Source organism: Centrocercus urophasianus, unplaced genomic scaffold, assembly GCF_019232065.1.
Source record: "Centrocercus urophasianus isolate 14NV4802_14NV808 unplaced genomic scaffold, USGS_Curo_1.0 seq_17, whole genome shotgun sequence".
Classification (NCBI taxonomy): domain Eukaryota; kingdom Metazoa; phylum Chordata; class Aves; order Galliformes; family Phasianidae; genus Centrocercus; species Centrocercus urophasianus.
The window spans coordinates 13,201,962-13,228,749 of NW_024884722.1; the positions used below are offsets into that span (position 1 = coordinate 13,201,962).

The window sequence follows — 26,788 nt, forward strand, 5'->3', positions numbered from 1 at the left end:
TCTCTGCACACACTTCTCATCCCAGGGCTACACAAGTACTTTACTTTTCACTCAGTGCTTCTTGGATGTCTCAGTGCTGCAGCACCAGGTTACACAGCTCAGGATCACCATGACATCAGACATGGGCAAAGAATGACACTGGCACAAGAGTAGAATCATAGAATCATTAAGGTTGAAAAAGACCACTAAGATCATCTAGTCCAATCAGCAACCCATCTCCACCAAACCATGTCACATCTCCATGTTTCTGGAACACTTCCACAGATGGTAGACCTGTCACCTCCATGGGCAGCTTGTTTCAGAGCTTCATTGCTCTTTTTGAGAGGGAATTTTTCCTAATATCCAACCTGGACCTCCACTGGCACAACTTCAGGCCATTCCCTCTCATCCTATCACTGTTGCTCAAAAGAAGAGGATTGACCCCCAATACCAGAAGCCCAAAGGGACCCACAAGGGCCACCGAGTCCAATTCCCAACCTGTGGGAGTCCCTCAATGGGCATGGCATATTGAAAATTGTGAGGTTATAGTTCAGTATCCAGATTTAAACCACAAGTACTCGCATGTATTGAAGTGTCCAATGAAGCCAACATTTTCAGAACACTCTAAATTCATTAGTCATACCAGAATACGCATTGGGGAACAAATAAACGTTTGCTGAGTGTAGTGGAAACGGGTTGGCTCCGTGTATTAAAGAACAGCTCTTGTGCCCAAGTTTCCAACATGTTAATGTGCTTTGTATTATATATTCTCAAGTTCTGCTCTCCATTCACATTATTTGGCTCCCAATGAAGCTTTGGGCTTTGCACAAACAGTAATGCAGACATCGCAGTATTAAAATCATTTCAAATTTTCTGATCATCCCTGCCTGGCAGAAAGTGCACAGAAAATAAAGAGATAATTACAATAAGCTGCTGAAACAGTAAACAGCAGTTATTTCTTAATTCAGTAGCTTCGCTGTGTGCATGTCTGAGCTTATAACATCCATGAGGACTGCATGTTGGTTTAACCTATTTTGCAAAGCCCAGGAGTAAAGATTAATTTAGCTCTTTCATAAGCGTCTCCCGCAGTAGAAGACACTTTCCTTCTACAAAGAGATTGTAGGCGATCCAGGAAATTGCAAGAGAGTCATGAAGACAGTGCCACATGAGATGTTTCTGATATCAACACAAATAAGTCACAAATTTCGTGAAACAGCTGCAGTAGGAAGTGCTTTTCCTTTTGCTAAATTGAAAGCAAATAAACAGAAGTGTGTTATCTCTAATTACTCCAGAATATTAATGATGAAATATTCACTGAAGATATATACTGGGACATTTTTCTTCAATTTTTTTTTCCTCCTCATTCATACAAATGAGTTCAAGAGCACAGAAGTTCTGAAAGACCTTCTTAAGTAACAGCTGACAGTGGTTTTGTTGAAATCCAGTAATGTGGATTCAAGTGTAAGAAAGGAGAAATATGATGTCTGTGACCCACTTTCAACCCCAACATGAAATCTGTCCTTACTCAGTGTCACCTCTTTGCAAGGACACTTAAGTAGCCACAGTCCCTGATCAGACCAGCCCTGCAACCCATGCATCTGGGCTGTGCTGAACTACAGGACTTCTAAGTTGAATAGAGAGCTGCATCTCCAGCATCACAGAATTGGTTGAGTTAGAAGGGACCCTTAAAGGCCATCTGGACCAACTCCCCTGCAGTGAACAGCAATGCCTACAGCTCCATCAGGTGCTCAGAGCCCTGTCCAGCTTGACCTTGAGAGTCTCCAGAGATGGGGCATCCATCATGTCCTTCATTTCCTTACACCCTAAGTATCTAAGGGACTCCAGTGCAGAGAAGAGATGTAAGAAAGAAGGTTGATGGATGCACAGCCAAAAAGTGCCTGAAATTTGTATGATTTGCTGCTTTCTTCCTCCTGGTTTTTCACCTGGTCTTTCAAGATGAGGATGGGCTGTAGCCAGAAATCCTCTACCAGAACATGCTTTTTAACCTCAACTTGGAGTACAAGCTACAAGTATCTGCTTGTTCATTTCCAGTAGAACACCGGAAAGACATCAGTCTTCAGTTTCTGCTCCTCCTACTCCTTCTCTAGTTTCTGACTATGGCAGTGATAGCACAAGAACATTACTATTTCTCTCCTCTTCCATCATCTGCTCAGGATCCCATTGTCCACCAGCTCACACCAACACTGATGCCTGGCTTCCACCTCTTCCACACAGAGGCTTGGGGATAAGGACTGATTGCTGCATCACAAGCATTTTTACTGTGCTAGCTATGTTTTTGTTCTGTTTCTCCTGACCCATCCTCCCTGTTCAGAAAACTCTACTGATACATTAAACTTCCCACAAAATGCCAACAGCAAGCAAGAAATAACTTCCCTCAGCAATCAATATATCCTCAGCACAGTGCTGAAGTGATACTTGGCACAGAATAAGCAATTACATTGGGTGAGGGCATCCGGATCATGCCCATGTGAGGTTTTGGGTAAAAACACAATGCAGTGAGCCCTCAGCCATGGCCTGCACCACATTTCCTAGTAACAGTTGTGTTGCCAAAATGCTCCTAGCTCTGGAAACATTACTGCAGGTCTCTCGTGGTATGTTAATCACACAGACAGACCGACTCGCATAAACACACCATCGTCCTCACCAGTGCCCAGCACATCATAAATACAGCTGCCTGAAGTTGGCCATTGGTCACTTGTCCAAGGGATGGTGCTGTAAATTCAGAAAGCAGGAGAGCCTGCACAGGAACAGCCCAGGAGAGACAGCTGGTTCATTTCTACATCTTACAGGAAAATATTTCCATGAAGTGTAATGTTTGGAAAATGTCTAACAAGCCGGTTCATGCTTTCTACAGATTATGTGGACTTAGCATTTCTGTTGTCTATACTGGGATAGATGAATAGAGAGATAAAAGGAGGCATGAAAACATAAGACACTCAGAATGCAGGAGAATCTACAGAATGTGCAAAAAATGTAGGAAAAGCTAAATAAAAGAATAAAGACAAATGAGATATTGCTGAGGCAGTGAGGGAAGCAGCAGGGTCCCAGTTGAGAGGTGAGATAATTAAATGACAAGCGAGGCAGCTCTCACCAAGGCAGCCTGGAATTCACAAGGGAGAGCGTGCACAGGAGAGTGAATGCCAAAACAAATCTATTCGGTGGGAGGACAAGGGAACCCCAGAAGTGCAGCTCCAGGAACTGGCAGCTCATGCTCCAGCCATGGCTTGGGGAGCCAAGGGACATCACCCAGCAAAGGAAAGCACAAGGAAAAACAATGGATTTGCTTACATCTGGGTGAGAAAGGTGTTCAGCCTTCTCCCCTTCTCCATTCTGTTGCTAAAGACTGAGATCCTGATCCTGAGAAGCCATGACATGGAGTGCGTTCCTGCTGATCCTGATTGAACACACACTTCAGAAGGGAACATGAAGGACTTGCACAAGCTGCTTGGGATTTCTCAAATATGCATGTCTGCATAGAGCAGCAAACCTAATCCATTTTGGGATGTGCCGGGTTTAGACACACTCAGTCCAACTCCTCTCTGAAATCTTGCATTTCCTTCAGGTGCACTAGGAGCAATTGTATAGCACATGCAGAGTTGGTCCATCCAACACTCCCCAAGAGAGTCCAAGCCCAGGAACACATTATCAGCTCCCAGACAAGCAGCTCAAAGCTCCCATGTATGTGGGCATTCCTTACATTTCCAGATGTTTGGCAGCCAGTCAGGACTCCCACATATGGGGACACATCTGGACTTCCCAGACGTGTGGCAGTCCAGAGTTTCTGTACACGCAACACACATACTTTAAGACCCATAGACACTTAAATCCATCTAATCTGTTTGGACAAGAGGACAGATCTGGAGAAATCTGGACAGATGGCCACATGAACACAAGGCTATCTCAGGAGATGTGGATGGTAGGGAAAGTCAGTGGCATCCCAGAGTGGCACAGCAGCCTCTCCTCCTGCCTCCTACCTGGGAAGGACAAGTGCTCAACACCACTCGGAGGACAAACTCTGCTGGGACAGAACTGGGCTGTCTTCACACAGAGGAAGGAGTCACTTCCCAGCCCCAAGGGACTTCCAGAAATAACAGAAACTTAATATCTCACACCAGTCAGTCAAAAGGACTACAGAACAGCTTGAAGAAGAGTCAAACTCCCATCCTGTTCTCATGGAGCCCTCCTGTCCCCTTCCAAATCCAGTTCCTGTCTTGGCGTGACAATATCCTTAGCAGCAGCAAGCTGCTCCTTACAAGCCACAGTCATTTTGACAGTCATATAATTGTAAATGATCCAACCCCTTGATCAGTGCAAATGCGTAGCCTAAGCCCATTTCATGTAGATGCTGGTGGAAACGCAAGGCTTCATTTGCATAGCCAAGCTTGGATACACGGCTGCTCGCAGCAATGCACTCCTGCACCCCACACTTGTGAAGGCATCACCCTTCTGCATGCTCCTTGTTACCCCCTTAAGCCACATTTTACTGATGGTTGCAAAAAGCATTCTCTAACTACAGAAAGAACACTGTCTTTCCCATGAATACTGGAAGAGATGTGCAAGAAAGTACTGCATTTTCCTCTTGAGACAGCACTGGAGGAGGCTGGCACGCTCAGCAGCACTTGGGCTGCATGTAAGCAGATCAAACTACAATGTGCTTCAAGAAGAAAAAGTCCAAAAATGAATTTTAGAATGAATTTCCTTATGAAAAGACACCCTGTGCAACAAGCAGCCCTCTCTGCTGGGCAGAGCTCAGCTCAAAACGTTCCCAGCCCCCTTTGGTTTCCAAGGTTCCTGTCATCTTCTGTCACACATTATTAAACAGATCAGAAACAGGATCTGGGATTACAGAACAGACTGAACTCAGGACATCAGAAGACACCTGCCCTATAAATAGGAATCATTTACCAATTTGGAATAACGCACACATGTTTTGGCAACTAATCAGTCAATAAAAGCAGAAGACCCAACATCAGAATTATTCTAGCACTATTGTTTTAAGATGCAGAACAACAACTGACATCACCATGACTTAACCCCTCACTTCCCAAATTCCCACCTCGCCTATCTGTGCTGAATATCCCCCAAGATTTACCCTTCCTGTAGCAAGCCCACTACTATTGCCTAAATCTGTCCTCGTTTCTGAACTGGAATACTGCAGACTTTCCACTGCAAAGGGCTTCAGAAACAATTAGTGATTCTGTGCACTGTTCGATTTGTTGACACTTGGGTTTCTAGGAAAAATTAACACAAACATGCACAACAGCCTGCATAAGGAACAAGGCAAAGTGCTGCTTCCAAACAGGTGCAGCCGATTATCTGAGGCAACGCTCTGCCTGAAAGGAAAAAAAACAACACATTATTTTCTTCACAAATTTTAAGAGCACTAAAAAATTCCAGATAATGGGAAGTCCCTGAAGCTTTTAGAAAGTGTTTTCTCATAGCCCGTACCTGGTATGACAGCTGCTTCTTTGCAGCTATGGGGAGTTGTGGTTTTCCATTTGTGAAAATTCAAGTGAAATCTATCATTTTTTGGAAAGAGTCGAAGTCCTGAGCTTCTCAAATATCTTTACAGGTTGAACATTTGGAAAGGATTCAAGACTCCAATCAGAGCTTGAATATGTGGAAATATTTAACTCTCTAAGAAACAGTATATAAAATAAGCTGTTTCTCCACTTGATGACTATTTCAGGATTGACTAATGGCTTGTCGTGGTGCCAAACACCACGGAGATGGCTCAAGAGGATAATTTCTGAAACTTGAATTTGTGGCGTTCTATCAAACGAAGATTTCTGTGACAAAACCCGAGATCCGGGAATTTATATGCAGCAAGAGCTTAAATGGACTTTTGGACACCAGATTTCAGAAGTAGCTCTACCACATTTGCTCAATGAAATATATGTTAAATCTTTTCCTAGGGAATGAACAAGCTTTAAAATAAAAGAGGGAAATAAAGACTACTGTATCAAACACATGTCCCTCCTGAGAAGTCCTTGCATTGCAGCTGGTTGGTCTCTGGATCTCATTTTGGGGAAGGACATGATGGCAGGATGAAGGCTACATGCTGTTCTGCTCAGCCCATCTCTGGGGGTCACCATGTCTTAGTCAGGACAAACCCATGTTCTGAGCTCCCCCCAGGGTGAGGGGCCCATTTGGCCAAATTACAAGCAAAGGCTAACGAGTTGTATTGGGTTTCAAGGAGCAACAAATTGCTGTGATCAGCTCTTCTTTCGCTGACACGTTTATGTTACACGTTGGTTCAGATTTTAAAGATGGAAAATGCCAATAGCATAACATAGTTTTTCCTCCTGCTTGATAGAGGTTAGAAAATCTAACCTAATAATTACCACACCAAATCCATAACTTCCATCTGAAACAGTTTCAGAAAGAGCCTTGATTCAAGGGTGACTGATTGTTAATTCACCTCATACCCAGGTAGAAGCATTCCAACATATATTTTCAGCATTATAAATCTGCACAATATTAGCCCAGGGTTGTCCTTTGTTGGGTTTTAAATCACAGGTTCTCTCTGTGCCTTTCCTTGCTACCATTTCATGCTATCTGCTGCAAGCTCGTTCTTCCCCTTGTTGGTACTTGCACACTCTGATCAAGTTACTTTTAATTTTCCCTTGGACAAAATAAGCAGATGAATCTTACCAGAATCTTGCCTATAACTCTGTATTTCCAGGATTTAGTCACATTTATTGCTCTTTTCTGAATACTTCTTAACTTGACAGCATCTGTTCTTCTGTAAAATGAACAGGAGAACAGGACATAGTGCCTAACACTGTCTCACCTGAGCCATCTCCACAATTAAAGCTTCCCACCATCTCCTCCAGGACTCCCTTTGGGCACAGGGAGGAACAGAGCCTGAATTCACAGCTACTGCTCTGCTCCTGCCCACCCAGCTGTTGGAAGCAGCTCCTTTTTCATTATCTACATCCGATCTCCAATTCTTTTTTCAGCCACTTTCGCCTCACAAATACATCCTGTACCCTTTGGTCTCGTAAGACCAAATTCACATCCAGTATCAAAGCACATGGACATCTGTAAGACTCAGGTTCCACTCCCAGACTTGGAGCTTGTTAACCACAGGAGAGCAGGAGGCAGGCAGCAGCTTTCCCACCAGGTTGCTGACACAAAATATGAGATAATTGAAGGTTTTGGCACAGAGAGTGCAAAGACGCAGCAGGTGTTAGAGCAATGATGTCTATTTCATACCTTACATTTTAAAACAGCATCATGAACACAGACAGCCCCAAGACTGATTGCACGGGACAGCAGTCCCGTATCCCAAACCTCGCAGTCTGCTGCCAAGTAGGCACGATGCATCCCAGCACCCTGCTGTCACAGCAGCACTACCTTTGGAGAACCTGGGGCCAGCCTTCCCCACATGTATGCTCACAGACAGCAGTATCCTCAACGTCAGTTAATATAAGTAGAGTCACACCATACATGCAGAATCATGGAACATCCCAAGGAGAAAGTGTGATCTTTGAGATCCCTTTCAGCCCAATTCATTCCATGGTTCTATGAAAAGGACCTGCTCAGGGATCTCCGTGTCTGATTCCTGACTCCACACAGGATCACCCAAAAACATAGAACATTACAGATAGGTGCATAGAAGCAGGTTGCTCTGCCAGGCAGCTGTGCCAAGGTCGGGCAAGGAGCAGTCCACACCCTGGTATGCTCATCTAAATGCAAAGCCTCCAGAGGTACAATTCCCACTTCTACTGCTACAGACATACACACCCATGGTTACAGCCTCCTGCTGAACTAAGGACTGTCACCGTGCCCAAATTCCTTTTCTACATATTAAACAGCATTTAAAGGCTCACCCACCCAGAAAGGCTGTGGGTGTGTGCGTGCCAGAGAATGCCAAGGAACAGTTATACAACATCAAAAAGCTTCTAGAAGGACCTTCTGCATTTGGTACAACAGATACTTTGTCAGACATCTAAACAACTTATTGGACTGTGTCCCCTCCACTTTTTTTCCCCTCCTATTAGCCTCCCAACTAATCCCAGAGCTGAATTGGTTTCCTCCACTTAGAGGCTCCACTCAAGTTTTTGAGTTTTTTTTTCCCTAGGATTCCCATCTTTCTCTTTCTTTTTACTTTACAAATATATAAATAGTCACATCGTCATACGAGACAAGTAGAGACTGACTCTTATGGGTAAAAAAACAGATGTTCCCCAATCTTCCCTAACAAAGTAATATTTTATATATGGCTCTTCAATGGATTTATAGCCAATGAAGGGATGTTACTACATTAGCTCATGGAGGGGGTGGGTGATAAAAACTGGAAAGGAAGAGCCAGACAAGAAAAAAAGAAGCTATCCAGAGCGCTGCAATTGGAGAAGCATGACAAATGGGCAGCACAGTTTTAGAGGGCTTCGACAACAAGGCAGATTGCCTGGCTGGGAGTGATTGTCCACAGCTGGAGCATCGCAGAGACCATCTGGTATTTCTTAAACATGCTTTCCCCAGGTGATCCGGCTCTTGGAGTGCCCCAGCAAAGGGAAGAAAAAAGGACTGTGAGTCTCAGCCCCATTTCTAGGGCCACCCTAATTAGTTAATAGAATTATAGTTGAATTGGCTTCAGTTTCCTCTTACAAAAACCTCTGGTTTTGCCACCTTCTCTATGAAAAAATAAAACACTTAAATTCATGGAATCTCTCATTTCTTTGAGAAACTCAATGATTGTGTCTCTTGGCAGAGTGACCCAGTATAAAAGTTAATGAGGGGAAAAAAAAACGCAAGGCTCTGTCTGAACACCTTGCAGCCTCACTCTGCTCCCACCCTGCTCAACCATGTTTCCACACGTGTCTCATACCCCCCAGCATACCCCTCCCTGGTGTGGGACTCTGAGAGCCTCTCATTTCCAGGATTTTGATCCTTTCCTCAGCTTAGAAAAGCATTATAGAATTCAATTAGCAGTGCGTGCCACAGGCTACTGTCCCCACAGAGAGGAACACAGGCAGAGTACGCACCCCTCCCGACCCCCACGAGGCTGCGCCATCCCAAGCCAGCAGCATCAGGAGCTGCTAATGAAGAGAGGCAAGAGCAAGCAATAAATAATGAGCGAGCAGACAGATGGAAAAAGGGTTAGCGCGAGCAGCCGGGGAGTAGAGCCTGGGATCCAGGCGCATTCCCACCAGCAGGCAGTGCCCCTGCCGAGCAGCACAGGCAGGAGCCCCACTCCCTTCTCCTGTTTCCCCCATGACCCAGCCCAGCCGCAGAACACAGGGCCGTCAGATGCATCCTGTAGAGCGCAGAGGAGGCAACCGCCCCACAGCCACGCAGCCCTAATTCCCGGCTGCGAGCTTTCCAGCAGCACATAAATACCGGTTCTGCTATTTTTCATGGGGAGAAAATATGCCAGGATGGTGGCTGAACCTGGTGATCCTCCTCTGACTGCAGAGCCATTTGTTGCTAAGTCATTGTTTGCTAGGAAATGCTCTTTTAAATTACAGAGGACTAGCCATACACAGACTGTCCATACAGACACGTGTCTCCAACTGTGTGCTGGAGAAAAACTGGTGAAGTTGGGCAAACAGAATGTGGTCTCAGCTAGAAATACACACGTGAGGTGCTTCGGCTTCTCCAGGCTGAGAAAAATTGTAAAGCAAATGACTGGGTCAAAAATACCGAGCAAACAACTATTTAAGTGTTTTAGACTGCCAAAAGAAATGTATTCCAGCACCATGAGTGCAGGGAATTATGGATGGAAACCATGCAGTGGTATAGACAGCAAAAAGAACAAATGGATTACAAAGCTGAAAATAAATCAACCAATTGGGAACTACAAAGAGTAGAGAACTGGTAACATTATAAATACACGAAGGAGAAAAAATTCATGGCTTCCAGAGTTAGGAGGCATTACTTTTGGAGTGACCAACGTATATGCACTTTGTTTTAGGGAAAAAGATACAATGATGAACTAATAAGACAGTGATGTACTTGAGTTTATTAATAACCAAGAGTTGTGCTAAATAACATCTGCTTTAGATAAGCACTGGTAAGTCACCCATCCCAGATAATTTGCACCTCTGAGTGCAGTAATGGGATCTCTGACCTGTTGACACTAATTTTTAATAAATCTTGGAATGCCAAGTAATTCTAGAAGGGTAGGAGAATGCTAACCTCACACCGGTGCTTAGCAGGTCTGTCTGACCTGGGGAGCTGCAGGCAGGCAGCCTGGCATCAGACCTACACTAAGCAATTAAAAACTAATATGAGAGTCCAGCAATAATTCATCATATTCATGTTTCAGCTAATTACCAGCCAACACGTGTCGTATAGAATCAAGCCCCATCCAACTGGTGGTACGACTTGATTTAAGAACTTGCATTAGTAAAAATAATTTGGCACAACTAGATGGAGAAGAGCGTCCAACACAACAAAAACACTGATAGCCTGCTTCCAATCCCACGACTCTGTATTTTATCATTTAGATAAATGTAAAATCCTACGAGGCAGATAGCACAAGCAAGTTAGTAAATAACGGAGAAAACAGAGCACGCTCACCCTGCGATCTGATTTGTATGGCTGCATGGCCATGGGCCAGCAGCGCGTGCCTTAATGCAGCCAAGTGCAAGATAATACACGTTCGGGAGAACAATACAGAGCTCGTATCGGCAGGATGGAAGTCGGTCCAGCAAGGCCACAAGACAGGCAGTGCTTCAACGGGAGTTCTGCTTTGGGCTATGGGATCACGGAGATCAGAACCCACTGGTAATTAGGGACCTTTAACTGCCCACACACTGGCTGGGGAAGGGAGACATCAGACACAGCCTCACATTGAGTTCCTGGAACGTATGGAGGAAAAAACAGAAAGAGGAGATGGGAAGGGGACAGGAAAGGAGGCTCCTTGGTGTTGGTTCCAATCAAATCGCAAACTGAACGACTTGCGGCACACAAAGAGGTGGAAGCTCCACCAGACTGGTACAGATGAGTGCAGGGAAAGCCAAGCACTCAGAGAAACCACGCACAGCAAGGCTCCCGAGCGGCAACGAGGAGACATTTGATAACTCCATTAGTGGGAAGAGGCAGACCAGAGAGTTCGTCACCTCCTACGTGGGGAGAAAAGGTTAATAGATGGGTTTATGCCACTGAATGCCACAAGCCCTCCCGAAGCTGTTAGTGCATGTCAGCCCTCCCCCTCCCACCACAATCTGTTTTCTGTTAGGTTTATGGGTTTTCTTTATTCTCTGCGCAGCACCCAGAGCTGGCTGGTTCTGGTAATGACATTACATGTTATAACGTACATATACTTGTTGATTCTGAGATACACAATTTATAAAATATTTTTCCTTATGAGACTCATTAAATAGGATGGTAAATTGAATTTAATAAATTCTAAATTTGCCATAAGAAGCCGTATTCCCCACAGTTACAAAAGAAACAGCCAAATCAGATAATGAGAAAGCCAAAGTGTCACTTAACAGACTAGAGGGTGTCACCTGAGAAAGAGATTCCCCTCCCTGACCTCTCTCACACACACACACCGTCAGCACACAATGAGTTGTAAAACTGCTAATTAGGGTAAGAGAAGGCAGCCATCCCTGGGGGTTGGCTTGCAGCTGTCTCAGGAAGCAAGGAGGTATAAATCGGGACACGAGGAAGGTATTTCACGAGAGCCAACAGCTTGCAGAGCTGCACACAGAGCTGGAGCTGAAAATGTTTCTACCCATCTGTTGGTTCAGACTTTGTGAAAAAGGATAACCAAGACCACACAGTTAAAAGCAGCAGGGTAAGACTGAGTTATCGTAGTGTAAGAGCAGAACAAAGATTATTTAAGTTTGATGTCTCTGAATGGGCCCACTGCCCATCAGCAACTATCTCTAAGAATTTCTGGCAGACAAATGAGGTTTCAGAAGACTGGGAAAGGGCAGATATAGTGGCTATGTTCAACAGGTTGAAAAATCAAGGAAATTGCAGGCCAGTCAACATAACTTCAATTCCTGGAAAAAAATGTTGAAACAAATTAAACAGTCCATCTGCAAGGGAGGGCTGGAAGCAATAGGCACATCACGTGAAGCCAACCTGCTTTCTCTTTGACGTAGCAAAAGGGTCTCATATGTGCGATAGGGGCAGCAGATGTTATATACCTTTACTTTTGCAAGGCTTCAGCTCGAGTTCTGTAGAACATCTTAATTAGCAAATTAGGGAAATAGAGTCTAGATGAAATTCCATACGGGGAACGCACAGCTGGTTGGGAAACCGGACACAAAAATGCAGACATGAACAAGCAGTACTTTGCCAATAAAGCCCATGGCTGCATGGGGTATGCAGACAAGAGTGTCACGCAAAGATACGTGAAATAATCCTGCTGCTCTTCAGCTACAACACTGGGCTCATTTTGAGGCAACTTGCTTCAAAGAAGCCCAGAGCAAGTGGAAGAGCCCAAGGGAACCCAGCAAAACACAGAGCCACAAAAAAAAAAAAATGCAGAGCGCTGAAAGGGACCTCAAGAGGCAGAATCAACCATGTATGTGTCATTCAACTTGAAAATAACATGGCCATGAACAGAAGAAAGCCAATTGTTTGGTGTTGAGCACGAAAGTCTTTAGGGGAAACACAATATGAAGCCTCAAATACGTAAAAGATTCCTGTAGGGACGAAAGGAGCACTGAGCTGCTCTGTTCATCCTCAGGGAGAAGACATGGTGTAATGGGCTTCAACTGAGCCAAGAGATTGTAGAAAGCCCAGCCTCACCGTGATAGCTGCACCCTAGGGCTGACTGCTGAGCAGGGGATGGTCTCCCCATCGCAGGAGGTGTGAGAACAAAGACAAAGCCACGTTGTGCAGGTCTGTTAACAACGATGCCCCAGAGAGCAGTGCAATGCTGGTGCCCAGCCCCTGGGCTCCTGCAGCCTGCTGGCTTCACAGAAACGTGCCCTAGGACACAATGTATTTCAGCCAAATGCCCTCAGAAAGCCGCGTAGCAAAAACAAACATCCACTTCGCTTCAGAATGAGCTCATATAAACAGCTGATAAAGACACAGAACCACTTAGTTACAAGGGAATGTTTTTACAGCGTGTTTGCCAGCACCATCCCTGCAGTTCAGATGCTGACATCTCAGAAGACACCTGCAAACCATCTCAAAAAGGGACTCTGCAGCTCTGCTGGTCACTATCTACAGGCTCAGTGCAGATAGCACTTTTATGGCATATTGCAGTTTTCACAATCCTTCCTCAGGAAAATCCCACAGTGTTTCACAGCATTTATATTCTCCCTCTCTTCCCCACAGGGGCTAACAACATTGCCATCCTCCTCTCAGTGACACGACTCCTCCACCAGTACCTCAACGCACTGTATCAACCAGTGAGAGGAACCCAGGGACATAGCTTTCCATGCATATTTAGCTTTGAATGCTGCTTTTCCTGCGTAAGCTCTGACAAAGGCTCTGAGCCCCCAGAGGTGTGCTCTGACTGTACCAGCTGGTCAGATCAGCAACGCTGCCTCTCCCCAGCCACCCCTCCCCAAACAGGGCCCCCCTACAGCTGACTTGTCATGGAGAAGGCTAGAAGACGATCTCTTGAGGTCCTTTTCAGATGCATTCTTTGTGGTGCTATGGATAACATGAATAACATTATGGTCTACAACGGAGGGGAGGGCAGACAGCTTGATCTTAAGCCTGTCTCACAAGATGCACCCCTCCACTTCAGCCGTACAAGTCCTCAGTGAAGCCTAGTTATAAATAGGGGTAGAAGTATACACACCTAGGGCAACACCAGCAAAACGAGCTGAGCGTCCTGCATGGGCAACAAAAACACATGCAGCCCACACCTTGTAAAGGCAGCCCCAAAACATGTCCCACCAGCACAAGGGTCCTCCCAACAGACATATTCTCCAGGACTACCACCGCCCAGCACAACAGCATTCAGCAGGATGCGTACAACTACTGGCCACCAGAGGAAGTCTGCAAAGAAATACGTATATCCCATGTACTCAACCTGAGCCACAAGACTCCCTGCCAAAGAGCAAGGAAAATTCTCACCATTACTGAAAAGAGAAGAAAAGCATACCTCTGAAAGTCAGCTTCTCGTTTGTAGAGCTTCACAAGGATACACTAGCCTTGCTCCTACTCCATGCCATCACACAAAATGTTCCGTATTTCTTCATTAGGAAAAACAGGCACATGCATCCTCACCCCACTCCATCACTATCACCTTAGGTGCTCTTACAACTGACCCCAAAGAGAGCTTCTACTTGGCTGCTGACATCTCCAAAACTGCTTCTGTCCAAGAAAAACCTTCCACACAGCTCACAGCCTCTCTTATGGCAGAGTCTGGGTTAGCTAATGGCCTTAATAGGACTAATTGGATGCCAGAGTGAAACACTTGATTTAACTTAGAAACTTAGAAACAGGTGGTGAAAGGCAATCTCTTGTAGCTCTCTCTTCTGTTCCCAGCAGCCAACCTTGGTCTGAGTCTCCCAGTGCCTCTCAGTAGGGCTGGGAACAACACACACAAGGGCCTTTCCTCCATCCCTGCCTTTGGGGGTTGTGTCCCACAGGGTGATGGAGGAGGGGTTCCCAGCACCCACCCTGTAGATGTTCTCTGTCTTTCTGGTGTGGATGTGTTGTGGTAGGATGGCCTGAAGGGCTGTCATCACAGCGCTGCTGGTGCAATAAGCGATCTGCTTTGCAGCCATAAGCAAACGGCAGAGCAGAAAGAGGAGATGCTTTCCTGCTGTTCAGAAGAAGAAGGGAGGTACTGTTTTGTTTCCTCAGGATGGGAACTCCTGAAGGCAAACGTGCTATTTATGGTCCATCCTTGTACCTTGGGAAGCTCAGCTACACTTAACACTTCATGCAATCGGGAGGGGGCATTTTCTCACATATGTCCGTTGACCTCCTGAGCAATTCCCTCTTCCATTAGGCTTAATGGAATTTACTTAATAACAGTGCCAAAACCAATCTGTGTGCCCTCACCCTGTCCTAGGGCAGGATTCAGCTTTCTCCCCCATCCCACTAGTGGTTTCCATAGGGCAGGTAGCTCCTTGTGCTACCTCCTCCTGCTCCATCGCAGCTGCCCCACAAGCACGGGAGACACTGACATGTGAAACAAGATACCTATCTCCCAGCAGCATGGGGAAGCAGCAAAGATTAATAAGCCTCAAAATGTTATATAGCGTTTAAAGAGCCCTATCACAGATCAAAGGCTATCACTCATCTCAGGGAGGCAGGTGTAGTAAGCCTGCAGAGATCACATACAGAAAACAAATGCAAGATGCAAGAGAAAACTGCAGACAGGAGCAGAGCTCATGCTTGTCTAGAGGAATTGAAGTGGCCTAAGCCAGAGCGCAACATGTGTTCCTGGAGAAGCAAGAGCCAGAAATCTTGCCTGCTTTCACTCAGTCTCAGTTGTGTCTTAGCACAGAAAACACATTGCATTTTAAGACACTCTTACCTGGGAGGTACCTGCTGCTGTGAGCAGCTGAACTCCCGGTGCAGGCACACAGCCTGCGGGGTGGCTGGAAGCACACTGGGGACTGCGTGCAACTGCTGAGTGCAACTGCTGAGTGCATCCTGACTTACACTGCAGCGGGTCTGCAGAGCCACACAGAGCAGAGCGTGAGCTCCATGAGACTGAGGGGCTCCTGGGCACATCCCTCCTCGTTTTTGGGGATCCCTGGGCACTCCATCCCTGCATGCTGAGCCCTTCCATTGGGGACTCCCTCCGGCATCGCACAGAAACGTGCAGAACAAAAAGAAGTCCTCATGCAAACTCTGCCTGATCGAATCTGGAAGGTAAGGAATGCCCTTCTGCAACAGATGTACAACCCTCTGCCCACCCCAACACCAGATCCATCACGGGGAAGGGAAATATTTACACAAGTTAGTAGAGTTCCAGTTAAATATTATGCTTAGCTGTCTAGAGCCCATGTTCTCAGACGATGTCTATGAAATAAAAGATTAAACTTCATAACAATTATGAAGTTGCTCTGCACACATTCAGAGGGAGTTAAAGGACATTAAAATAGTTCCTTGGGTAATATGACAATGAAATTGCTCTCTCTTTCCTGGAGAGTTGGTGCTAAACCCTTGTGAACCCTCCTGTAAACACACTTGGAAAGGGTAAGAGCAGAGCTGATAACCAGGTAGCACCTCTGCTCCGCAGGTTCTGCAAAAAAATGCAAGCAATGCTCGAGGGCTTTGAAGCAGCGAGGGAAGGAGGATAGGGGAGAGCAGCTTCTCTTCTCAAGGGAAGTTTGTTTAGTGGAAAGTAAGCAAGTTGTCAGGGGAAAAGCTGACAATGTTGATTCCAGCAGTTGTACTGGGAATAAACAGCCAAGTGGATTACGTTACAGGGAATGAGAAATGGTTCTGAGGATCCCATTTAAATGCAGAGCTTTCAGGAATGGTAGGTTCAGCCACACTCCTGGCCCTGGTGCCCATGGGCTGAGCCCGCAGACAGACCTACTGTGGCCATCCCTTCTCTGCAGGATCCCCAGAGGCCCATAAGCCAATGTCCCCAGAGGGGACAGAGCTCCCTGCTGTCACAGCTTGGGGTTGGTTGGGGTGGCAGCAGTGGGGCTGTGTGGGACCCGTTCCCCTTTCCCAGCCTGGCTGCGGGGCCAGCATGGGGCCCTGTTTCCCATAAAGATGGGATGGATGCCTCCCTGCCTTCCGCAGGAAAGGGACCCAGCGAGAGGGGAAGGGGATCGCGCTTGATTTATTGGCCTCTTCCTCCTTCTCATCGTCTGTGGCTCGTCCAGCTGTAGTGATAAGGACAGCTATGAGAGGACACTGCTGGCTGCTGGGATCCCGTCCTCCTGCCCACTCCCTGCCTGCAAACATCAGTCCTTTACAAGCACCATTAAATGTGTATCCAAAATGTGGCAGTCTCCTCCATCCTTTGAGATTCTGTTCCCTGGATAATACAAACAGTTGCCAGAAAAAGAGTATCCTCTCAGCTCTGTCTGGGCCATTATCCCTTTATATTTGCTCTTTAATATTTACTGGGTTCACACAAAGTGCATGCTCTGAAAAAAAAAAAAAAATCAGCTGCAGCTTAAAGGACTCCAAATTTAGTAATTGCTGCAGCCCCACCGAAGTGAACAGTGAGCGGGGAGATCACTACAGCACTTCACGTGCTGTGGCATTCTGCTTAGATCAGACTGCAGGAAACATTCTGCCCAGTGGCACCAAATCTGGAGTGCCCACTGCAGGGGCCCTGTAAGTCCACCACAATTTCCTCAAGATCCGTTCCCTCCCAGCACCCAATAACCTTGGTAGGAAGCAGAGGCGGCCAGAGATGCTGATTCACATAGGGGGGAAGCTGTGAGTTAGCAAGAACTAGCCACAGTGCCTGGCTCCAAAGCTGGTCTTGCAGCCTTACCTGTTAGTGTGAGGTTGCTGTATGTGTTTGAAAACTGCTCCTTTAACAAAACCAAGTGCATCTGAGCTGCCTTTTCCCTCTGTAGCTCCAACATTATGTCAGGATGCTGGGCGATCTTACAGCCTTTCTGCTTATCCAGGGCAATGTCACTGCGAACAATGTCTACAGCAAAAGGGAAAGAAAAAAGGGAGATGGCCAAACCTCAGCTTTCATTGTCACCAGACGCTTGGACAGAACCAGCCAACACGACAGCCACACAACCATCACTCAGCATGAGCAACCCAAAAAAAGGGGTTAAAACCCCTTGGATCTACCTGTCCAGTGAGGTTCCTCTGCTTAAGTCTTCTTTCTCCCACTGAAAGCCCAAATCATTGCCTTGAATAGGCTCACACAACCTACCTCCCCTTCCATCCATCACTGGTGGATGCTGATCTCTTACAATGGGAGCTAATCTCTTAAAATTATCACCTCTCTCTCTGGAAGGAAAGTGCAAAAGTATCCCAACATTCATGTTATGACCCTGTTGTTGGCGTACTTGACACTAAATAATGAGAAAAGACTAAGTCGCATCCTAGTGACCCTTGGCTTCTGTCTACCATTGCTTGTCAAAGACAGTGAAGAAGGCTTGCTCTTGCCCTGTGTATGCTCACTGCTGAGGCTGGGTCAGCATGGTTTACAGCTCTCTGAGCTGGTCTCTTTAAACTTGTAACACCTGACATCTGATTTAGGAGACGGGAAGCTTACTTAACAATTGCTTTCTCTCCACATGAGCATTTTGTAAGTCATATTGTGGAACAAGAATATGATATTCACTCTCCTAGAATAACTCACCCGCTGGGGAAATGAAAAGGTTGGGTAGCTGTGGGGGGACAAGGATACAGTAAGAAGGGGACAGTCCCAAAACAGGAGGTGGGCAGTGCAAATCAGTCCTTTCAAGGCCATTTTCTGAGCTGAATAAACTCTGTAACATGCTTGGATCCAGAGGAACCATCTGTTGTGCTGAATTCTTACAAAAGCTTCGGCAGCCAGAAGCGATAAGGGATGATGGAAGTTGGAGTTCTTCCACCACACTACACAAGGTCAGGCTTTGCATCACGAGGTTGCCCTTTCCTTGGTTTTATTCCCATCTAGCTAGATATTTCTGAAGGAACTTATTGTCAGAAGAGAGATATGCCTGGCTCCACAAACACACTCAAGCTCCACTATTGTCATGCACACCAAGGAACTGTGAAGTTAAAATCATAGAAGAGAATCATTAAGGTTGGGAAATACCACTAAGATCATCCAGTCCAACCATCAACCCACCACCACCATGCCCAAGTGTTTTCCAATAGCCACGCTCATGTCAGAGCCAGATCTCAGGTTCTGCAAATCTGGGCTCCAAGTGATGTCCTGGGCTGTCAGGGAACCCGCACTGAATATGGGTGGAAGGCTGTTGGCCACATTGTCTTGGCTGTAGGGAACTTCTTCAGGCCATGTCCTGTGGGTCAGGTCAGACATTCAGCATCACCTGGCCTGCTGCTGCCTAATTTGTCCCTCACATCAAGCGATGCAAGATTTTGGAGCTGCCATGGAGTTGAGGGTCTATACGAGCCTGGGTAACAAGTTGGCTTGTTTGCTGGATGATGAAGGAACCAAAGGGTGAGAAATCCGTGGGGAGGGTTGAGGAGAATAAGTCATTTCTGTAAGGTTTGCAAAGGCCTCAAAATAATTTTAATGGCTTTGGTGAAAAGGCAGAATGGGCTCTTCACCAGTGGGACAAACTTTCTGTATCACCCTGGGACCAGGATCCCTCTCCATGAAGTCGGGGACCAAGGAAGCAGTTTGGAGAGTGCAGGGGGATGTGGCAGCAGGTGCTACATGGCTCCTCAACATCTAGCATCCTGCCTCCCTCTTTGGGGACTGCAGGTCCCAGTGAATATGTGCTGAGGAAGGGATATGGTTGTGATAGAGAAGATGTGAAGGGCACAGAAAGTGGGGATGCTTTTCTGGCAGCCAGTTTCATAGACTTCCCAGAAAGCTCCTGCTGTATGTGAGCAGGAAGCAGAGGCGAGTATGCAGAGTCCTTGCTTCTCACAGCTAAGGACCCAAGGGATTTGCCCAAGACTTAAAACTGGAGGTGGACCCCATATCCACTATAGCTCCAGCTTAAACAGTGGGTAGATGCATGGGATATGGGATTCCCAAAGAACCTGATGCCTGTTTATTCAGACACACAGCGCAGGTGAGGAGGTTAAAGCACCTCTAGTATTGATGTCAGAGACATTTTTTACATGGAGGATGATGAGGCACTGGCACAAGCTGTCCAGAGAGGCTGTGGATGCCCCATGCCAGGAGGTGTTCAAGGCCAGGTTGGATGGGGACCTGGGCAACCTGATCTAGTGCCTGATGTAGTGGTTTGCACCCCTGCCCACAGCAGGGGAGTTGGAACCGGACAGTATTTGAGGTCACTTCCAACCCAACCATTCTGTGATTCCATGATTCTACACCTCTCTTTCAAACCAGCAGCACCAGGGGAAGAGGCCACAGCTGCTGTAGGAGCTCAGGGAGAACCTCAGCAAGAGCAATCCAGGGAAAAGAGCCAGCAGGAAGCTCACAGTGATCACATCTAAAAGTAAGTGAGAGAAAGGGGAAAGGCACAGGGGGTGTGAGGAGAAGGATCCCGCGGGGGGCTCTGGGCAGGGCAGTCCCTGAGCGGGACACAGCTTTCCAAAACGCAGAGCAGCCATAAAAACCAACACACGAACGCACACACACACAAAATTATAAATAAAATCAAGGGGGAAAAAAAAAATACCCAGCAAAACAAGAAACCAAGCGACTCTTGCCAGAAGTGAGAAAGAAGAACTCCAGATGTGGGAGCCCCAGAGGACGCCAAATGGTTTCCAAAGCCGGCAGACCAACGAGCTGCGTGTGCCTCGAGAGGCAGCGGCCGGGCCGGGCCGGGCCGGGTCAGTACCTTGGCCAGCTCAGCCCCGCGCCGCTCGGCGGGGCACGGCCGGGCGCATCCCGCAGCGCGGCTCCCGCAGCCCCGGCTCCCGCTGCCCGCTCCTCTCCCGGCGGCACCGCGTCCCCCGGCGTCCCCGCGGCGGCGGAGCGGAGCCGGGCCCGGAGCCGCCGTGCGGTATGGAGGGAGCACACCCGTGTGGCGGCCAGGTGAGCTGCGGCTCGGGCGGCCCCGCGGCTCGAGGAGCCCGCGGGATCCCCGGGTGCACCGAGGGGAAATGGAAGAAGTTGGAAAGCAGCACCGAGCGCGTCGGCTTTGTCGCACTTGTGTGCATCCTCGTCGTGTCTGTCTTCAATAGGAAATTCTCTGACAGATTCGTCTCGTTCCTTTCCTTTAGACGGGAAAATTCCCTGACAATGAGTTCCAGAAAATATTTTGCGCTAGATAAAAAAAAATCGTATTTGTTTGTTTTAAATGTAATAATGCCGTTGGATGCTGCCTATTTCTTCTGTAATGAAAACAATGAATTAATAACACGCCGATATCTATGTCTGAAAGCTGTGATCCTGACCACCTCCATCGCCTTACTCCACGCATACGTATTCTTTACACTGATCCATGTGGTCCCACTATAGCACAGTGTGTTTGTAGCATAAGAATGCCCTCAGCAGGCTTCTTTCCCGATGTGAATACACTGATTCACTCTTCACTTCCTTAAAAGTATTCAACGAAAAAAATCCATGATAAATTCAAAATATTTTCCCTGATTGGCAACAGCCAGCTCACAATCCAATTGCATAGGAAGCCACACGTGTTTCCCCTGAGCATGTTACTTTGCATGAATCATTTCTAATTCATAGACAGAAGTGCTGAACTTGCAAAAAAATGGTAAGGTTTTGTAGAGAATTTAGGATACTTATTAGAAGCAATCAAACACATAACCACAGGAATCCTTAGTCTCACCCATACACCAGCAAATGGATAATCAGGAGCTCATTGTCTGATTGCGCCACTTCCTGCACTTATAAAGCAATTTTCACACACGGTTCTTGCAAAACTGTTCAAAACTTAAAACCAAAAATGGAGATAAACATACTTTGAAAGCATCTCCTTCATAGATAGTGCCTTCCTTACCTTGCAGAAGGCAGCTTATCTATTGGCTTCTTCTTACAGGGACAGGAAGATGACCCATTTCACTGGGAAACACCTGCTGGTGGCTGAGCTGTGGAGCCAGAACAGCAATCCCCGTACAATGCTGAGCCCTCACTGCTCTGCTCTAATATCCAGGTGAAAGCACAGCACCTAAAGGCAGCCTGCACAGCACAGGCTCACCAGGGGGTACAGCATTCCCCTGTGCACAAGGTGGCTCAGGGTCCTGACCCAATGCCAGGTGTCTGATGGTGTCAGAAGGAAGGGATCCTGAGATGAAAGCATGCACATGAAGCCCAATAGCCAACGCCAGAATTACAGTGTAGCACCATAAGGCGAAATCTCCCAATTAGTATGGAAGGCATGAGGAACATGTTTTTTGCCAGGATTCTGTGGTAACTGGCCATTTTTCCAGATGCCCAGTATCCTTCCAAAAAAGGAAATAAAATAGAAGAAAGTAACTTAGCAGCAACTGAGAGAGCATTTTTGAAATGCATCGTCCACACACACTTTGGCTCACCACCTTTTCTTATGCCTTACCTACAGCACGTGCACGTGCTCCCTTTCACCTCTGCCCCCCACGACCCACACAGGGCCATGTTTTCTGTATGTGGCAAATGCCCTTTGGTCTCCATCAGCCACAGAAACACTCTGAGCTACAAAAGTATGGAGAACCCACAGAGGCACTTGGGCCAACACATCCCCAAGAACTCCAGTTCCAAGAAACGTCACTTTTTCCCTTGAATTTTCTGTTCACAGCATAGAGGGAAACTCTAATGTTCATGCCACCAGGAGGTGTCCAAAACTGCTCTCTGCTGCTGTGAGGTGTCACCAGCAGCACTCCTTGCTGAGCCAATGGAAGAGCCTTCAAACCCCACCAAACACCCCAACACCAGGCTCCAGGGCAGCACAGACAGGGTTTTAGCAAACTCAGCTTCAGAAGAAGCTTGGTGTTTATGCTCCCAGCAACCATTACCAGGGCAAATGGACAGCCCCATGTGCTTGCCCCAAAAAGGAGCTTCTCAAGGCTGTTTCCCTAGTGACCACTGTTTCTTACTGTCCCATTCCTCAAAGCCAAGTGGTCCTTGGCAACGCGTGAGGTGGCTGGAAGGACAGCCAAGTGCATTACCCAGTAGGCAACCCCACAGCAGAAGGAGAAGCTGGTCTGCTGCAGACTGAACATGAGATCTAGTACCTGCCCAGGGGTCAGACACATGGCTGGAGAGAAGCAGCCCCAGATAACAGAGCACAATTTGCAACACAGACTGTGAGGGAAAACCAGCCCAGTGGGGCACGGACACAGAAATTCCATTTAAGGGAGGCTAAAGTCTCCCAGGTCAAAAGCATTGCACTTCTCGATCAGCAAGTGTTAAAAAGTCTCCCCTACAGCCCCACCTCCTGGTACCGCAGGGCTCGGTGTGTGACAAACTGGTTTTCTATTGAGAACAGACCTCAGGCAAGGCAATGCCATGGCCAAATAATGTAACAGATCACTTAGATGGCCTTGCAGCTCTTGGCAAAGGTCGGAGGATACGTATAGACATGCTGCCTTCAACACCCTGTGGTTCAACCAACCCCTTTCCCATAGAAAAGAGCTTAGACAAGTCCCTCAGCCTGGTATGGACAGACCTGGTGAACTTCTGCCAAACAGCCACCAAAAATGGCACAGCCCTCCAGCTCTGTGAACTGAACCAATAGACCTCTGTGCTGTCTACCAGCAGCCATGGGATGTGCAAAGGCAAACGCTCAAAGCAGAAAACAATGATCTGTCACTTGTTACATCACCAAAAACCATGAAGGTCAGACTGAAGACATTCACAGACTTCTCTTTTAATCATTTTCTGTCTTTCTTTCTTTTTTTTTTTTTTTTTAAAGCTAGATTGTAGATTAGACAAGAAATTTCAGAAAACAGATGATGAGGGGACAAGAACACTGCACATGGAAAGCAGCCCCAGTCAGCCCAGGAACTGCAGGCAGGGCAATGGGGGCAAGAGGACACTCGCTGCCTTCCCCAGGCTCAGGCACTGGGTGCCATCTTTTTCCATGCGGTCTGCTCAGCCCACAAGTCACTCACATTTGTGCATGCCTTGAGAGCAGGCGGGTCCCAGATAGGCTGTAGATGAGGGAGCAAAAAGCAGAGCAGTGCTCCGAGAGGAGAACATGGCTGCTCGGATCCAGCGCAGTGGGGCAGAGAGCTGCAGTGGCACCAGGATTTCATTTTGGAGAACTGGATCCCCCGAGTGAAGCGCGAAAAGATGGGAGCTACCAGCAACTCCAGCCTCGGAGTTTGCACACAGATCTTAAGAACAAATAAGAAAGCTTTGCTTCCAGGCAGGAAATCCTTTTTACCACACCTTTCTGATTTACACTGATGCTTGATACACACCACATGTGTCCCCTCCCTCCCTCACTCCTATTTGCAATGGTTCTGTTCCATATTTAAGTGATGAAAAGTTAAGACCTGTGGTTACAACTTCTATGAGAAGCTTCATTTTGAAGGACTGCTACATTTCAACTTTATTGCCATGCGGAAAACTGGGAGAAAAAAAAAAAAAAAAAAGAAAAAAAAAAAAAGCTTTCAGTCCTTCTCTAACATGAAAGCTGCTGTGAAGACATTTAATAAGTGTAAGTTCTCTCCTGCAGGCTGTTGAAATATTGACCTTTGGGCTGAAGCAGGGAAATTTATTCCTACCGATGTTTAGTGTGAATCTCATCCATGCCTTTATGCACTACACTGAAGTTTTCTGTTCGAGATGGCTGCAGGTTTGGTCAGCATGAAATTCATCCCAGTGGGCAGAGCTTACAGCAAATCCCTCACCAGAGATCAATTACGAGAAGGAAAAAAACCAAGTGATGGGATGGGGATTGCTTCAGCAAAGACGGAGCACACACATCACCCACCTGCCTGCGTGTGGGGCTTGGGGACATTGGTCTCACTGAGATCAAACACTACTGGAGGAACAGAAAGCCATCAGAAAACTGGCAAACACGCCTGCTTTTTCCATTCAGCGCTGAGCTGCCGACTGGATTTCTGCAAAACTTCCTCTGCTCCACTGACCTGCCCGCTGGGATCTGTCTGGCATTAATTGGCCCTCGAAAATCACTTATGGAAATATCTTCTGCTAATTTTTGTTAAGTCGTAAGTAAGAAAATAAGTTTTTTTAAGGAAAAAAAAAAAAAAAAATGACAAATCAATAAATTCTTGCACTCGGACATGGTATTCCGCTTCTCAAAATAGGAGCGTTGGCCCTGACTTGTCTGCGAGGTTTCTTTGTGTGAATCAAGGGCCGCAAAAGGCGAAAACCTTTCGTGCAGCTTCGGAACCGCTGGGAGGAGGGCACAGAGCGGGGAGGAAGGGAGCGGGGCAGAGCCGGGACGAGGCGGTGCCGCCGTCACTTCGGGCAGGGCCCGGTGGCACGGAGCTGCGGAGAAAGAGCGGCTCCCCAGGCACCGACGGGCACCGAGCCGGGCCGGGCTGCGGGGAGCCCCGTGGCCGCAGCTGCACGGAAAAACGCGGAAACAACGCCGGGGTCCTTAGGGAAAGGCAGAGCTCCCGGGGAGCACCGGAGGGTCCGGGAAGATCGAGGGAGAAGCGGTGCAAAAGCAGCGGGGCGCGACCCGCAATACCGGGGGACGATTGCCTCCGTGGGCCTTTTGTTCCTCCGCCGGCCACACCGGCAAGGGGAAGGAAAGGCAGGAGGAGCCCCCCTCCCCCCGGTGCGGCGCTGCCCGGCGGAGCGCACGGCGCGCCCGGAGCCGCGGAGCCCGAGCAGCAGAACGGGACCGCGCGGTGCCCGCAGCCCCCGCAGCCGCGCCCGCCCCCCGCCCGGCCCGCGGCCCCGCTCACCGTCCTCGTAGTTCTTGAGGTAGTAATCGGGGCCGGGCCCGCCGCGGCTCTTGGCCGGGTTCTTCACGTTGTGGAACTGCAGAAAGTCCGTCCTCTTGCCCGCGAAGCGCAGGAAGGCGGGGGCCAGGCCCCTCGCCAGGGTCACTAGCCGCCGGGAGCTGCGGGGAGGAGAGCGGGCTGAAAGCTACGGGTCGGTGCCGGTGCGGGGAGGGCCCGGCGGCCGCAGCGGGAGAAGGAAGCGCGGTGCGGGGATCCAGAGCTCTCACCGCGGCCCGGCCGCCCCGCCCGGCTCGGCGCGGTTCGGCATCGCATAGCATAGTGCGGTGCGGCGCGGGCACCGCTCAGCAGCGTCCGGCTGCGGGGCTCTGCGGTTCAACCTCGGCAGAGGGAACGGGGCCGCCCCGCCCGCTGGCAGCGGGGTCCGGAGGCCGGCAGACCCCGGCTGTGCCCTCCCGGAACCCCCCGGACAAGTGCAGCGGAGGCACCGGCTCCCGGCTCCCTGGGGGCGGAGGCGGCACCGAGCGGGACCTTCGGAGCGAGGACTCGCTCTTCCTTCTCGACTTACCAGCAGGACCGGTGCTCTCCGGCCGGCCCGGTGCCTCCAGGCCTCTGAGCTCGGCACCCAACGCGACGCGCAACCCGGCTCCGTCCTCCGGGAGCCCGGGGAGAGCGGGGAACGTGGGGTGCGGAGCAGCTGGCCGACACCCGTTGCTGCGGGCTCCTGGTGCAGGGGTTTTTCTCCCTGCGCTGCCTCGGCCCCATGTTGTGCTTCTTCTTTTTCTTTTCTTTTCTTTTTTTTTTTTTTCTTCCTTTTTTTTTTTTTTTTTTCTTTTTGTTGTTGTTGTTGTTGGAGCGGAGGGGAGCACGACATTTTTGCAGTCATAACTGATAAGTCTCCGAAATGCTTTCTCCATTGCAAACATGTGCATCTTAATGGAAACCATGGCCTCGCTCCCTCCGCCTCAACGAGCGCCGCGGGCAGCTCGGAGCCCGGCGGGGTGGGCGGCACGGGGAGGGCGCCGGGGGGGCTCCCGCCTTACCTTAAGAAATCGAGCCAGCCATCATGAATGATGGAGGGGTCCAGCTGCAGGGAGAGGAAATTCTCACTGATTATCCTGACAGGGCTCTTGGTGTTGACATCAAGGAGAATGAGAGTCCTTCCCTTCACACCTGGAGATTTCTCCACCGGCAGCGCTCTCCTGTCCCCGGCCTGGGAGGGCAGCGAGAAGGTGGCCATGAGGGCCAGCCCAGGTGCCATCAGCGCTAGGAGCCCGGGGGGACAGGAGCTGGGACAGGGCATGCCGGAGAGCAGGAAACCCCTAATTAACTCGCTGTCTGCAGGGGCTCGCTGGTGGCTAATTGTCCTTATCTAAAGTGTGGGGCGCTCTGCCTTTTTTTGCAATGTTTTGGTGCTGGTGGAGGGGAACTCACGCCCCTGACCAGCCTTTCTCGCAGCCGGTGCCAAGACTCCTTGCAGCCAGCACCGCCCCTTTAA

At 48.4% G+C, this 26,788-nt stretch overlaps 1 protein-coding gene across 2 annotated transcripts in view; it reads right to left on the reverse strand.

Moving 5' to 3' along the window:
* The window catches only part of HPSE2 (heparanase 2 (inactive)), a 77,146-nt gene extending 50,358 nt beyond the window's left edge, over positions 1 to 26,788 (reverse strand). Inside the window, exons 1-3 of one of the 2 annotated variants that reach the window (XM_042818471.1) lie at positions 26,334 to 26,788; positions 25,294 to 25,451; positions 17,351 to 17,512 (exon numbers count right to left, since the gene is read on the reverse strand). In XM_042818471.1, the coding sequence (XP_042674405.1) occupies positions 17,351 to 17,512; positions 25,294 to 25,451; positions 26,334 to 26,593 (580 nt within the window). In that variant the 5' untranslated portion in view covers positions 26,594 to 26,788. The remainder of the gene's footprint in view (positions 1 to 17,350; positions 17,513 to 25,293; positions 25,452 to 26,333) is intronic. The other variant, XM_042818472.1, reaches the window with a different exon arrangement.